General features: G+C 34.1%; 2 protein-coding genes across 6 annotated transcripts in view; both read left to right on the forward strand.

Moving 5' to 3' along the window:
* Nucleotides 1-9,304, forward strand: part of LOC116302842 (immunoglobulin superfamily member 10) — a 50,772-nt gene extending 41,468 nt beyond the window's left edge. Inside the window, exons 2-9 of one of the 4 annotated variants that reach the window (XM_089030496.1) lie at nt 1,540-1,635; nt 2,799-3,146; nt 3,548-3,799; nt 4,395-4,661; nt 5,043-5,294; nt 7,022-7,057; nt 7,556-7,684; nt 8,071-9,304. In XM_089030496.1, the coding sequence (XP_088886622.1) occupies nt 1,540-1,635; nt 2,799-3,146; nt 3,548-3,799; nt 4,395-4,661; nt 5,043-5,294; nt 7,022-7,057; nt 7,556-7,684; nt 8,071-8,288 (1,598 nt within the window). In that variant the 3' untranslated portion in view covers nt 8,289-9,304. The remainder of the gene's footprint in view (nt 1-1,539; nt 1,636-2,798; nt 3,147-3,547; nt 3,800-4,394; nt 4,662-5,042; nt 5,295-7,021; nt 7,058-7,555; nt 7,685-8,070) is intronic. The other 3 variants (XM_089030467.1, XM_089030484.1, XM_089030478.1) reach the window with 3 other exon arrangements.
* Nucleotides 9,305-9,658: 354 nt separating this feature from the next.
* LOC148913480 (neural cell adhesion molecule 2-like) lies at nt 9,659-14,518 on the forward strand. 2 transcript variants are annotated; one of them, XM_089030550.1, is made up of 7 exons: nt 9,659-9,798; nt 10,873-11,250; nt 11,753-12,013; nt 12,226-12,351; nt 12,867-12,906; nt 13,422-13,476; nt 13,996-14,518. In XM_089030550.1, exons 1-7 carry the CDS (start codon nt 9,738-9,740, stop codon nt 14,095-14,097), a joined length of 1,023 nt encoding a protein of 340 aa, XP_088886676.1. In that variant the 5' UTR covers nt 9,659-9,737; the 3' UTR covers nt 14,098-14,518. The 2 variants fall into 2 exon arrangements, with proteins under 2 accessions (XP_088886676.1, XP_088886680.1); XM_089030554.1 differs by lacking the exon at nt 12,226-12,351.
* The last annotated feature ends 940 nt before the right edge of the window (nt 14,519-15,458 follow it).

A 15,458-nucleotide genomic window follows, 5' to 3' on the forward strand; every position in this document is an offset into this window, starting at 1 on the left:
AAGATTCTAAGTGATCGGGCTTAAATATCATCTAGACCTCGCTCACCAACAGGACTGAGGTCTTTGGTTGCAGTATCAATAACCTTATTGATGATTTTATCAACCAACAATAAGACACTGGTTGAAATGGCTGCATGTTTGACCACTTCATCCTCCAATAATAAATTGGTTGTAATAACCATTCAATTAATTATAACCATTTTTTTGGTTGTTTTAACCTCGCTTTAGAGTGTATACTCGAAGTTTTATTTCCAAAATCTTAGCGAAACCTACCAACTTTTAGCAAAATATATTTACTACATACATTTCCTTATAATAAAAGTAGATAGCCTGGGTTACCTGTGAAGACAGGGGATTAGAAAGCACATTTCCAACGCACTTTCGAAGTAAACAAAACGCACTTTCTACAACGGATTGTCTTCTACATTCCTTTATTTCCTTGTCATGATGGTGTCTGCATCTGAATCAAATAAGATCCCCATTGACAGAGGCCGCAATGCATTCTGGGTACTAGTCCATTTTGTGGTAGAGGAATAAAAACAAAAACAAAACACACACACACACACAAAAGGCTTTTTACGACTGAGCTACCACAGGTATACCAGTAAATAGGAATGTCTGTGGTGGCTATTTACTAACTTACTATAGATCTAGACCATGCAAGTGCATTGCAACGGCAGTTGAAGTTAGCTAGTGTGTTTACAGTTGAACCCGGTAAAACGGCCACAAGAGGGATGAACTGCTGCGGGGAAAACTAGCATTTAGGATATAGAAATTAAATGTTTTGTTTACTAAAAAGGCTCAATTAGCACCTGATGTTGACAATTGAAATACAGCATGGATAACCAGTGTCCGTAATATGAGATTAATATATGTAATAGGACTCCATGCTGTCCAATTAAGAAATAATTGGACGAGGAAAATTCCGAGGACTGACAAAATTGGATGAGGCCGTAGGCCGAGTCCAATTTGGCAGTCAAAGGAATTTTTCGAGTCTAATTATTTCTTGATTGGGGAGCATGAAATCCCATTACCTATTAATTATATAGCTGCCTAATTTATCCTATATCAACAAGACCTGTCCAATTAAGAAAATAATTGGACAGTTACTTATGTGGGATTAATGAGAAGCTGTATAATTAACTAATTAATTAATCCATCTATCCGTTGTTTCCCTTTTCTATCTGTCTGTCTGTGAGTCTGGATCTATAGCTATAAAAATTGATTGTCTATCATTTATAAATATATTCATGTTTCACTTAGTAAAACCTCACAATTACCGCTCAAGCAATGGATATCGTTTCATATTCACTAGTTCGACCAACCACAGTTCAAGAAACTCTATGTTCAAGTCTAAAACAATACTAACATTAATCTATTGTTTCAAAAATTTGGAGTGAGAGAGGGTAGGGGTTACACCTAAGCTATGTTGTCTTCTGAGTAACTGTATGTATTGCTATTTTTTACACCTTGAATTCATGTATTTGTTACTTTGTATTAGTATAATTATTTATTATTATTTTAACATATTTTTTTTAGATATGGTCCGTTTTCAACCATTTCGATCATTGTCTTTCGTCTCCTTTCATCATGCTGTTTCAAGCATTATGGTCCTTTTCTGTTTTAGTCCTGCAGGTACGTTAGTTTTCCTTAGCACTGTTTTAATTCTCACTGCTACACGTTAATCGAGACAAAAGTTGCGATTGGTATATTATATATTAGCTGTTATGAATCTCGCGTTCTGATTGGTTAGGGACGCTTGTTTTACGAAAGCTAACAACAAGCGTGCGAATTTTTTATTTTGTCAATCGTATCCCAAATAACGGATTACGTACTTTCATGGATTATATACTTTGCATTCTACGAAAAGATTTAAAAATGCATGCTGTGTTGTGTTCAAAACGGAAAACTTATAGGAATTGTGGAAATTGTTTTTTTCTGTGAGGAGAGCGTAATTAGTTCAAATTATCGCCGTGATTAACCTTGACTTGTAGTTCTCTTATCCTAATAATGAATGGCTTTACTCCCTCATGAGTTTCATTCAGTATCTGCATTGTCCTTTTCTGCCGAGTGGATCCGCATGCTACAATGTGATGACGAAATTTATCGTCAGTTAGAGGACACACATAAAAAACTGATGTCAATTTTCTTTACAATAACAAAAACCATAAAAACTTCTCATTTTACTGATCAAAACAACTAACGGAGAGAACGCGCGCTCGTTGACGTCAGATTTATCTCATTGTCCTCTTATTGATGATAAAAAATAACCAATCAGCGCGCGAGAAATTTGTTAGTTATTATAAAAAAACGTTTGTCTACAGTCTTACGTCATCTACTTACGAACGCTACGCGAAACTTACTTTCGAACCTCGTACAGAAAACAAAGCCATCTTATTCGATAAAGGCTTGAATAGCTATTCATATCAGGAGCTTTAATTTCACTTTTCGATGGAAAAAAGTACAGTGAGAGATCAGAAAGTCACACCTATAAGCAAAACAAGTGACAAGCGATCAAAGCCGTCTATCACAAAAAGAGGTTTTGAAACCTTGATTTATTACGGGATTCGCTTTAATCTCAATAAAATAAACAAAAAAAACTGAGTGAAGTACAAATCGGAAGCAAAATATAAGGTCAGTTAAATTAGATCATTTAAATTTAGCGAATTACTTTAATATTTTTTTAATTACGAAAGTCATTGGCGTGTCAACAAAACGGCACAGGGTAGTATCCACGAGTTCGCCAAATGCAGTTTGATTAAAGTTAGTAAAGTTGGTTTTTTCGTATTCTTTTCCAGTTGGGATTTCATGGCTTGCTGTACCAGATGAACACACCAGCGTAGAACAAGGACGTCCTATTTTCCTGAGCTGGCATTACAAGATGGACGACAACGAAACATTTCTGTCCTCTAAGATTGGTTATTTTGAAGAATCGAGGTTATACACTTCTATAGCTTCAAGACATCTGGGAGAAAATACATATTACAGATACCTAACAAAGTATTCAATACTTGGCAAAAATAACGTTGCCCTTATTGTGAACAGTACTAAGATTGGAAATAATATCACCTACTGCTGTCAAGTGGAGAGGAAATTAGTTGGGGGTAAAAAAGAAGACAGACGGTGTTCTAAAGTATTCGTATACGGTAAGTCTTATTCATATAATCACAAAAGAATATTTATAAATAAGCTTCAATAACCCTTGTAGCTAATTGGCACTATTCATTCCTAACACACTGACTATTCCATTAGTACTGAGTTTTCCATAGTCTGATCATATGTCAGTAAACACGATTGAATATGGAATAGTTTAGTAATACTTTGAACAGTTCTTAAACGAAAGAATAAGAAGTCGGTCCCAGTCTCTGGGCTCTTCTAAAATGGAGTGAAATTGCTTATTTTAAGGAGGCTCTGGGTATTTTTGGAGTTATTTAAGACGAAGTTGTAGCCGTTTCAATGCGGCCAGGTGTGCCAGGCCAAAAATACCCAGAGCCTCCTTAAAATTATTTTGATTGTTATTTGTTAATATTATAATATTTAATTCAAGCTGTGCCACGGATTTCGTATTACGTACCAAAACTGTCCTGCAAGCAAAGTGATTCTATCAAACTACAGTGTAATACAACAGGGCTCCCATCACCACATGTTGAGTGGATCCACGATGATACCCATCAACGGATTGGCAGCTCTTCAGATATTTTATTGAACATAACTGGCAAAAGATCAAGAGGGCGATATTGCTGTGATGTAGATAATGGATTCGGGAGAGATACAGCCTGCACAGTAGTAAATGTCACAGGTATGTATATAATTATTATAGCATTTTGCATGACGCATTGTAACAAACGATGAGGTAACAATGTATAACATCATCACTCATGAAGGCTGTGTGAATAATTGTACTGAAAAAGTGTCATTCAAATATCGAGCTTCAGCACAACTCTATATCTCTGCATTAAGAGTAATATACTCAAATAAAGTCGAAAGCCTGGATGATTGAGTGTTTAAAATGTAGATGACTGAGGTACAAATTAAAGTTAATGTTCTATTGTCTCTTTTTAACGATATAACCTGTTCTCATGGAATGGTTTCTTACCCAAGTACATAAAATATACAGTAAATGATAGGTTATTCGAACTGGGTCATAGAATCTGGGTCATGGATTGATACCAGGTGCAAGGAAGGATGCCATACTATCCGATAGTGTTGCAAACAAGTTAAAATGATGTTGGTAAAACATACCTGGGATTAAGCAATATATATATATATTTCAAGTCCGTTCACCTGGATACATATATGAAATAAAAGTCCTTTAATGTGTAAATGTAATATATTACAAAGCTAATCACTGGCTGGTTGTTGACTTCAAACTGCTCTTTTACCTTTGCTTTCAGAATATGAGCCGGTGAATACAAGGCTGGTAGTAAAACAGAAAAACAGTGGCGATGTCATTATCATTCACATAGAATGCAATACTGATGCTTCGCCTCCTTCAGATAATTTTATAATGTCAATTGATGATAAACAATACAATTCGAGTAATGGTGTAATTGAAGTACCAGCTCCAAGCACAGACAAAATATACCACATAGCTGTCAGTTGTATTCCATTCAATAAATATGGACATGGACCAATCAGGAAAGATGTTTTTCCAGTGTACGGTAAGAGAACAAAAGAAAATGAACATTTTTATGCCAATCAAAAACAAGAAAGAAAAAAGCCAATATTAAATCGTGTGGGCATACATATTTTGTGTGTTCATTGCTCGCTGAATGCAACGAGTTTGGTTTCATTCTAGCTCCCTCAGCTTTATCCTCAATTAAGGTAACGTAGGAAAAGACAACCCCTTCCCTGAAAAAAATAGCAATACTTGATAAAACACAAAGAAACAAAACAAAACAAAACAAAACAAAAAACAAAAAAAAAAACGCACACTTCACCACACACACACACACACAAACTAATAAACAAACAAACAAACAAAAAAGCAAAGCAATGTAAATAAAATGAATTCCTCTTTTTGTTTTGTTTATGCGAGCCAGCTCCTCCAACCTTCATAACTCCACTACCCACGTTGTACAACATGACGATCAGCGGCATAACTATAAAATGTGAAACCAAAGGAATCCCAACTCCAAACATTACATGGATGAGTGGGGATTCGGGAGATATTGTAAGCACTGGAATATATTACAACGTCTCGTATGTAAAGTGTGCTACAAAAACGATGACGTTCTTCTGTCACGCAAGGAATGTAATGGGGAACATCAGTAGTCCAGAAATACGTGTTAATGGTAAGGAACTATTTATAAGATATACAACCGATGGTTTTTATTCATTCCAAGATTAATATTATGTGTGCTGTAGGCAGAATATAAGTTTCAGGACTTTACCGAGTCATTGCTTTTATTTATTACGCCCATTCAGTCATCCACACACGCGTTAATGGATCCTTTCATCCTGACCCATCTGATACATCTTATCATGCATCTTTCTTTCTTTTTCTTTCTCGTTTTGTTATTTTTTCCCCAATATATTAACAATTTTGATTAATGGTGAACATTTACCGAGCTGTCATTTAAACACTATATTCACTGAAACTGAGGGTAATAAATAGTATAATTTTAGTATAATTTTTCACTTGATTATCGGAGGAAAGACGAAATCCAGAATTGAAATAAAAACTTTTTGGTATTACTTCCGCTCTGGTAAAGTTTGGAAAATCTTATAATCACAGCTCCAGCAGTGATTATCGTCTTAGAATCACTCATTGACATGTTCGACCAATCACAGCGCGAGAAGCTCTATATCCATGTTTAATTATACAATTAATCATATCCTTTTTGTAATCACTACCAAATCCTGCAATCTGCTGATTAGTTCAAAGGAGCGATTAATTCCCTTATAGTACACTCAACAAAATTACTCGACTCTGATTGGTCGAGAGGAGTACAATTATAGCGTTAATTGTACTACGTAGGAGTACCGAATTAAGTCGCTATGGCAACACAGCCAAAACAATGTCAAAACAATAACTTTTTATCATTTTGTACTTAAAAACATATAAATGAAATTTTAAAGCCGTAAGAACTAATCTTTCATATGCATTTCAGTTGCGCGATGGACTGAAAGTCGGCCGCCAAACAAACAAAGATGAACGGCGTCGCTTCGCATTTTTTACTGAAATTTTGTTGAGTGAACTATAAACAAAAAATCACACGATCTTCTCGTACAATTTGGAATTTTTGGAATGTTTTGAAAGTTCTTTAATTGCACTCGCTTAAAGGCTCTTGCAATTACAAGAATTCTCAAAACATTACTGGTGTCTATTAATTTCCAAATTGTACTCGAGATCGTGCGATTTCCTATACAAATCGCATCCTTAGGAGCTTTTAATTGCATCCTTCAAAAAAATTAACAATAAAATAAAACAAAATAAAACAAAAAAATCAAAGAAAAAAGTTTTTTTAGATGATTTTTTTGTTCGCATTTAGTTCTTCTACTACATTTAATTGATTATTCTGCACTCTTTATTGTGTCTTTTTCTTGTGTATGATTACAAAAAGGATATGATTAAGTGGTAATTGAACTTCGTGTCGTGCAATTTTGGTTTGAAATCAAACTTGCAATTACAAATCACACTCCCGCTACGCAGTCGTGCGATTTTGTAATCGCGCGTGTGATTTCAGACCAAATTGCACTCCACTCAGTTCAATTACCATCAATAATTATACAATTAATTTAATTATTCTCTTTTACTAAAATTTGTTTTATTAGCTTTGCAAAAACGCCGTTTAGGGACGGACCATTATATTTTTGAGGGGGGGGGTGGGGGTGGTGGGGTTGTTGGGCAAAAAAACAAACATAAATTCGAGCACAGCTTTAAAGAGTGAAATAAAGAAATAATGCATAAGAAAATGTCAGAAAAAATTTCCAAATAATGCCCAAAAAAATTCCTGCACAGCCATGAGGCCCTCAAAAATCTAATGGTCCGTCCCTTATTCTGTTCAATTTCATTCAGTGATGACCAAGCACAACTGCAGTACAGTTGACAAAGGTATGTATACCACATTCATTTGACTTCTAAAGACTCGATGGCTTTTGATCGCAATTGTACAGGTTGTTGATTAAAGAAGCAAAGAGCTTTTCTGATACTGTACCAAGTGTTCCATCTTTACTAAGCCAATATTTCGGCTTGCAGCTCGAGGATGCGCAAGCTAAGGGAGGTGATCAATAAAAATGTAACTTGCATTTGATCTTTTATTTTCCTAAAGAAATGCATTATAATAGATCTAGAATAGAGAAAAGCGAAAAAATTACCGCCCTCTCCCTTGATTTCCAAATTCTATTTTTTTTTTTTCTTCTATATTTCGGCAACTTAAAGTTTTTCGCTCCAAAGCTTAAAAAGGGGGATTTCCCTCATTATCAGCTCATGACTGTTTGATGCAAAGGATGTAATGCATACAGAAGATACAACTTTGGCACAGGAAACATGTCTGTTTTGTTAAATGTGTAATTTGTTTGTCAATACAGAGTTAACTTTATCTCTCTCCAGGTTTAGATGAAACTACTCTAACGGCTTTAAAATTAGCGATGATCACTTCGATAGCCTGCGCATGCATTTTCGTTGTGGGATTAGTCGTTGTTGCCGTACGTTTCAGGAGGCGGATAAAAGCTTCAAAAGGTACACAATAAGGTTGTCAATAAGATAAATCATGAAGCTTATAAAAAAATAAAACAAAAAATCAAAGTTTCTCTGAGTAGCATCACCGTGTTTTCAGAATTACCAGTACTGAAATATAGGTATAGTTATACAATTATTATATATACATTTATTGAAAGTTTTTCCTACTTTTCTCTTGTCAGTTTTCTTATCTTATCGATCGTGTGGCTAAGCCCAGATTTGCAGATGCTGATGTTGTCATTGTTGTCGTTATAGTACATAATTGCATTGCTGCCAGTGCTGTTAATTGTTGCTCTTTATTTTTTGTTGTTGCTGTAGTGGACTTGTTTGTTTTATTTTTCCAAATAAAACTAATCTAAAATAAACATATGTTTCTTTTCTCACAGTGAAAAATATGGACGAAAACATATACCAAGAACCAATAGATGCTGTTGATCTGGAACGCGAAGGACCGCTTTCCCTTGCAAGAATTACATCTATCGAAGATGATTATGCAATAGTTGAAGAATGTGGTGTTCATACATCATTGAGTCATGTTAAAACCAACGTGCAGACTGCAGGAGAAGAACCACTGTACGAGCGCTTGGTGCCTCCTGAGATATGATATTTCCAATACAGGATGGCAATAGATAGGTCCCTTGCTATAACACGAAATCTAACCCTACCCATGCTAAATTTTGAACATGTGTCAAATTCACTAGAACACGGCCAGAAAGGAAAAGAGCACTTACATATTAGTGAAAAGGCGAAGTTTCAGCGCATAACTTTCCACACGGGAAAATAATATTTAACATAATTTTAAGGCGTCATGTACATAAAGATTTGTATGGGAAAGTGTATTGAAATTGCACTCGATTTTATTTTTGATTCTACTTATCGTATAGTCAATGAACCCTTCTCAAAAACACATACACAAAACAATTAAACTTGGATGCGAAGCTAATACTAAAATAAAAACAAAATATCACTTTTACTCCATTGCCATATGTTGTAGCATTTCTTTGGTATTTCGAATTTTATGCTATAGCCTCGAATTGAAGACAATTTTGAGAAAGCTCCCTATCCTGCGCTGAAAATCCACCTTTTTGGTGTTCATTTTGACACAGCTGCTCGTTTTGCGAGAGGAAGTGTCGCGTGACCTGTTAGTGCAGATAGCCTATTTAAGCAATGAAAAAAAAAAGGAAAAGTACAGTTAGTATGGTTGTAGTTTTATCAACAGCGTAGTAAAATGAACTTATTTACACTATTACTATTGCAAAACGCATGGTGCATTTTATGTATATGAAATAGTTTAATTTTATTGCCACAGAAATAAATAAATACAAATAATGAGGATGCAGACTACGGTTGTCCATAACAGGCATGCAGTAATTGTGAAACAAAAAAGAAACTGATACATGTTGTATATATGTTTTGGCATTTGAGATGAATTGCTAAACATAAGAAACAAGTCACTAGATGCAAACAAGAAAAGCGCGTACGAGTTGGTGCACGTTGCACAGCATGCCTACTTATTGCGTACACGACAGCAAACCTTTTAAGACTTTATCATGCTTAATAGCTCACCTGTACTTTGGAATATGATGAACAGCACAAATTAAAGATCAGGATTCTGAGTTTGCTGGTGGTGACCAAATTTCACTCTAGTAACATAAAAAAAAGAAAGAAAAAAGAAAAAAAGCTTAAGTTCTTATATCCAGTCAGATCTCATAGTGATCCATCGTATACCAGCATTTTTGTTGTTTGTACCTAACCCGGAAATACGTCACTATCGCGAATATAGAGCTTTTCTTCGCGTAGATTTTGTAATAATGGATTTTCGTCTAAATTCCTTCTTTCGTATCTGTATCTTGAGTACAATGAAACGCTTGAGCTGTAATTACAGGGCGGTATCCAATCTAATATATTAAAAAATCCACCCCCTCTCGCCCCTCTCTTCGCTAGCTCTATTTCCGGTTATTTGATTGACAGCTTGTAAATCACATACTTGAACCGCGCTGTCATTCGGGTGTTGATTTGAGGTCACAGAGTTTGGTCAAAAGTTACTCTGAAAATGGCGCTAAATATCTACGTTCCCTTCCTTTCTGTGCTGTTCATCATATTCCAAAGTACAGGTGAGCTATTAAATATTATAAAATCTGAAAACGTTCGCTAAACACGATTAATTTTGAGAATTTTCAACGAATCAAAGTTCAGGGAACTACGACGATACGAAGTCGAGCAATTATTTGCTTTGTGTAAAAATATTCCGTCATGGATGCCATTGATGCTGAATTCATCTTCTAAGATACAATTATTATACAGCATATTTATCCCTTTTTCAGAAAAAAGAAGATATTGTTAAGATTTTTGAATATTTTAAATGTTATCGATTTGCTTTTATATTGATTTGTATCACTGATCCAGAACTTTCACGACTGATGGCTTCCTTTCCTTTCCTCGTTCAGTTACTTTCCATTTAGAAAATATTTATAGTAAGTTGCCTTAGTTCGATGCTGAGTAGTCGATGGCAAGTATCGGTTGTGTCGATATTCCGTGGGGCATTGTACTAGCTTACCTCATGAAGGAAGTCAAATGGATTAAATCAGGGAATAGTCAGTGACTTGCAGAAATATTTACTTTTGATTTTTATATATTTATTTAATTTTATACGTAATGCAGGAATTGGGGAAAGTTTGGATAGATAGAATATGGAAGGACGAAGGTGTAAGCAGATGATGGCCAGAGGGGGGATTATCTGTTTTGAAAGCCCTTTGAAGTGTCATGTGAAATTTTGCATGTTGTATATAATTGCCAAGCCTATTAATATCATTTCCCATAGCAGATTAGACAAATGCTTAATTAATGAGAAATCATTATTATATCATTAAATTTAACGACTGTCACATGTATTTTGGGCCGAATTTTTGGGCATTCAGTATTCCAGATATATAATTGCTGGCCTAAATAATAATTTAATAATAATAATAATAATAATTTACTAAAAATAATTATTATTTGGGGTGTTTAGGATCCTAAGCATTCCTAAAATTCTGGGTATAGAGAGGGGAATTAAAAATATTGGTATCTCAAAACCAACTTTAGATGAATCAATATCATAAAGGTCCTATGTCTCACCATTTAAAAATTTTAAACTTTATTTGAACAAGACTAACTATACATTCCTATTTGTCACTGTCAACTTTCAGACTGCTTTCAGTGGTCTCAGGTACAGGAATCCAGCCATGTCATTAGTCCCTATCTTGGTTCAACCACTACATTACCCTGCGATTTCTCACTATCTGACCCTGAAACCCAACAAATGAAACAATTCCATGTGGTTCTCTGGAGCAGACAGACAAACTCTCCTGCACCTCAAAATTGGCAAGCGCTGGCTACAATCACAAATATAAATAATGTACTTGATTCTTCACCAAAGATCATCTTTTCTGACCAAAATAAATTCAGTATGAGAAACAATTCACTGGTAGTGTTCAATGTTGGTATTGATGATGAGGGTCAGTACCAGTGTGAAGTGAAAAGCAGTTTCTACACAACACCATCTGTGGTTATGCTTAATGTCCAATGTAAGTCATGGAAAGTCTAAATATGAAAATAAATCAAAATTCAAAGAAAAATTAACCCTCATGACAAAGAGAAATCAACTCTCAACTTGTGCTTAGTTCAGGAATAAAATGTGGCATAAGGGTAACACTCCTGCCTTTTGGGTTCTAAATTCCAATTTCTAGACACTTTGCATCACATATTTTCTGAGTTTTTTGGCCCCCAGCCCCCCGCCCCCCCCCCCCCCCCCCCCCCCCCCCCCCCACACTTTAATCTTGGGGTTTTTTTCAGGCTTTCTGGTTTTCCTCCCTCCTCAAAACCTAAGATATGCTAAATTCCAATATAATGGTCTTCTGCAAATAAGCTATGTCATGACTTTGATCAGCTGTTTCAAGGTATTTGATAAATCAAATGAAGATGTGAAAGCTAATAGGTAGGGTTTAGCCATTGAAGTATTGTTCAGTAATTCCCATTCCCTGTAGTTGACCTAATTCTTGAATTGATTCACATTTTAAAATATTTCAGATAAACCTGTAGAGACCCAGTTGTTGGCCTCTAAGACTACTGTTACCATCAATAAAGAAGGCTTGGATCTCAACTGCACAGCTCATGCCAACCCAAAGGCAGGATACAGCTTCTTTCTTAATGGAAAACTCATTCAAAATTCTACATCACACAGATATGTTATTGATAAAGCTAATAAACAGAATTCAGGAGAGTACACTTGCATTCCCTGGAATTATTATGGGGATGGCCCAAATGCTACCATTAGCATTAAAGTTGAAGGTGAGTCTACTGTATTTAGTAATTTCAACTTTATTAAGAAATAATTTAAACATTTTGCATTATATCATTTTTATTAATTAGTTTTTTTATAGATAATATTATAACATACAATCCTTTTTTTATAATGATACTAAAAAGCACACCTCTTTTATACACCATTTACATATATAATCAACTTCAAATCTTCAACTTTTTTATTTTCTATACTGAAGGCTTAGAAAAGATAAGTGTTGAGCAGTCAATGTCAGATGAGGTTATTGCAGGAATAACTGGAGCTGTAGCTCTTGCTGTTATTATTGTTGTGGTCATTTCTATCATATGCAAGAGAATGAGAGATGGTAAATATCTTTTTTATACAGAAGACTCTATTTTATTTATTTATTTATTTATTTGTGTGTGCGTGTGCTAATTTTCTTTTTTTGAGAATCTAAGTTAAACATTAATAATAAAAAGGTAAATTATACACCTGGAAAAGATAAAAAACTTAATTACTGTCATTTCAGACGCTAGTCCAACGCTAGTCCAATGAAGGACTAGCATCCGAAGCGACAGTAATTAAGTTTTTTTATATTTTCACAGTGCATAATTTACCCTTTTATTATACACCGACACACCTCACACTAGTTTTTAGCTAGTTATCTCTTCTCAGTTAAACATTGTTGTTTCAATTGAAACAAGCTAAAAAAATTCAGAAGTTGTGGAGATTCTTGAATAGTTTGAAGTCCTGAAATCCCCACCACCTACCCCCGGATTACTTTTCACTCATCTCTTCCCCCTCCATAATGAACTCTTCCAAATATACATAACAAAATTAATCACTGACAAAGGGTGTATTTTATATGTATATACTTAGATAAGAAGCCTGAGCCTGCAAAATCAACTGCTTCACTAAGGTAATAGTATCTTGATATATTAGTAAACTGTAAAGTATTAGTTGTATTGAGTAGTATATGATTTATTTTTTCTTGGTGTAATCATGATGATGATGATAATGGAGATTCAGATTGATGTTAATGATAATGTTTTTTGTTTGATTTTTGTTTATTTTTTCTTACACATTTAAAATTAGTATATGTAATAGGACTTCATGCTGTCCAATTAAGAAATAATTGGACGAGGAAAATTCCGAGGACTTTCAAAATTGGATGAGGCCATAGGCAGAGTCCAATTTGGCAGTCAGAGGAATTTTTCGAGTCTAATTATTTCTTGATTGGGGAGCACGAAATCCCATTACCTATTAATAATTATATAGCTGCCTAATTCATCCCATATCAACAAGACCTGTCCAGTTAAGAAAATAATAATTGGGCAGTTACCTATATGGGATTAATGAGAAACTATATAATTTACTATAATAATATATATTTTTAGATGAGATTAATTTGATAATCATCAATTTTACTATCAGTCCAAGTGATGCAACAGAGGCTCACATTGGTCCTGGAATATATGGTAGCGAATATGTGAGTAGTTAACAATTGTACTCTTTTTCTAGAATATTATGTTCATTTAATATATTATACACTCATCTGTAGACTAAGCTATTGCTCTATTGATTAAGAAAAGACAAAAAAATGATTAAGAAAACAGGGAATGAAGGAAAAGAAAGAAAAAAAAAGTGAAATGAAAAAGATCAAAAGAAAAGAAAAATATATTTAACACTAACACTGTCAGATACGTCAAGTGTAGATAAAGACAGTTTTAGCTCTTCCTTTAGCTCATGTGGTAGGTCTTAATTTTTATAGAGTATATAGTTAAAAAAATTAAGCTTAAGTTATTCAAAGCTTTCTTCTTCATAATACTTTATTTTAAGGAGCCACTATGGCAAGTCATACAGTCATACAGTATTTTCCTTTTTATGAATGTGATTTTATTGCATATGTGATGAGTTTATTATTAAATAATATTGATAACATATTGCATTGATGCTGTTTTTTCAGTCTTCAGAAAAATCAACTTTATGTGTCTTCATTCTTTTACAGAGCATTAATAGTGGAGTTCAAAACATTTACACAGGATCTTCATCTCCCAAGGTATACAAGCTAAATGGATCCCACGACGTTCTTCCAGATACAAATATGTAAAACATATGAAATATTTCGTAAAAAAAAAAAAGCTCCTATGCAATCGTGTCACAGTAAAGCAATATTGGTTGTGTGATGTTAATGGCCCCCACTTTCATTTCAAAAACGTTTTTAACATTTATGTTATTGAAATAGTTAAGATAACAATAGAAATATTTCTTGTACCTTATATACTATTTATCCTGCATCTTCTCACCACAAATATTTAACAATGTATGGATATCAGTTACCTTACTAAGCAATACAATACTATTGTACTGCATGTGTTTTCCCCAATAACACAGTCGGTAACATTTTCAAAATACTTTCTTTCTATACCACTAGAGTAAACAAGGACATAGGAATTTTGAATATTTTGTAGACTATTATGAAGTTGTGACTCCAGTTTTCTAGGCTGGGCAATAAAAAGTAAATACTATTATAGACGTTTTGTTTGTAATGATAACAATTGTAAATAAGAGAACGTTATTTTTTTCTCAAAAACTAAGCAAATATTTATATACTTAGTATACATACTTTTAAATAAAAGATAGGAATGTAGGTGTTTTTCTTTTTTGTTTTTATTAGGAGAAGAGGGGAGTAGAAATAAATTTAAAAGGGTGTGGGTGAACCATCAAGTTCATGAACTTCAAAGTAGCAGATGATTTTTTTGGCCAATATATTATTTTTTTCACTTTTCCAAAATTATAGAGTACAAATCTCTAGTTTTCTGATTATCCTTATTCTGCTATTTACATCTTGACTTGGTTACTCTGGAGATGACAAAGTAGACACTTTTCGAATCCTGGCAAAATAAGGGGGGAAAATCTATTCATAATACTTGATTGTTACAAACTAGCATGTCATAACTTTTTCTTCAAGGAAAAGATAAAAATAGATTTATTATAGTTGCAAAGGCGAAGTAGCTTTCTTTTGACAAAGAGACTGACGTGCGTCAAGCGGTCGTAGGTGTTTGGTTGAAGGCGGGGAGTGGCTTTACAAAGGAGCAGAGGAAATAGACAGGAAGTGAGTCAAAACTGGTATTTTACCTTGTTTACATATTGAAATGGTAGCCACCGTCTGAAATTAGTACTCTTTATGAAAGCTCAAACATAAATATTGACACAGATAATCCGGCGACCGGTCTACCAAAATAGTTTGGTCGGGTTAGTTTTATTTTAACCGTCAAATGTCATTCTTGAAGGGGAAAAAAATGAAGGGGGATTTCTCATTAATAATAATAATAATAATAATAATAATAATAATAATAATAACAATAATAATAATAATAATAATAGCAATAAAAAACCTTTAGATCTATACTCCCTCAGCTGACTCGATTGGTACAAATCTAGGGCCAAAGTCAGCACCGTATATGTTTA

The sequence above is a fragment of the Actinia tenebrosa genome, unplaced genomic scaffold, assembly GCF_029948245.1.
Source record: "Actinia tenebrosa isolate PJP-AT-01 unplaced genomic scaffold, QUT_ActTen_1.0 PGA_scaffold0__85_contigs__length_37466705, whole genome shotgun sequence".
NCBI lineage: Eukaryota > Metazoa > Cnidaria > Anthozoa > Actiniaria > Actiniidae > Actinia > Actinia tenebrosa.

What these genes read in the sequence shown, in the direction of transcription:
- LOC148913480 (XM_089030550.1), top strand. Translation starts at nt 9,738, where the DNA reads ATGGCGCTAAATATCTACGTTCCCTTCCTTTCTGTGCTGTTCATCATA. An exon ending in CATCATATTCCAAAGTACAG is followed by an intron (nt 9,799 to 10,872) that starts GTGAGCTATTAA and finishes GTCAACTTTCAG; the next exon opens with ACTGCTTTCAGTGGTCTCAG. An exon ending in GAATATATGGTAGCGAATAT is followed by an intron (nt 13,477 to 13,995) that starts GTGAGTAGTTAA and finishes ATTCTTTTACAG; the next exon opens with AGCATTAATAGTGGAGTTCA.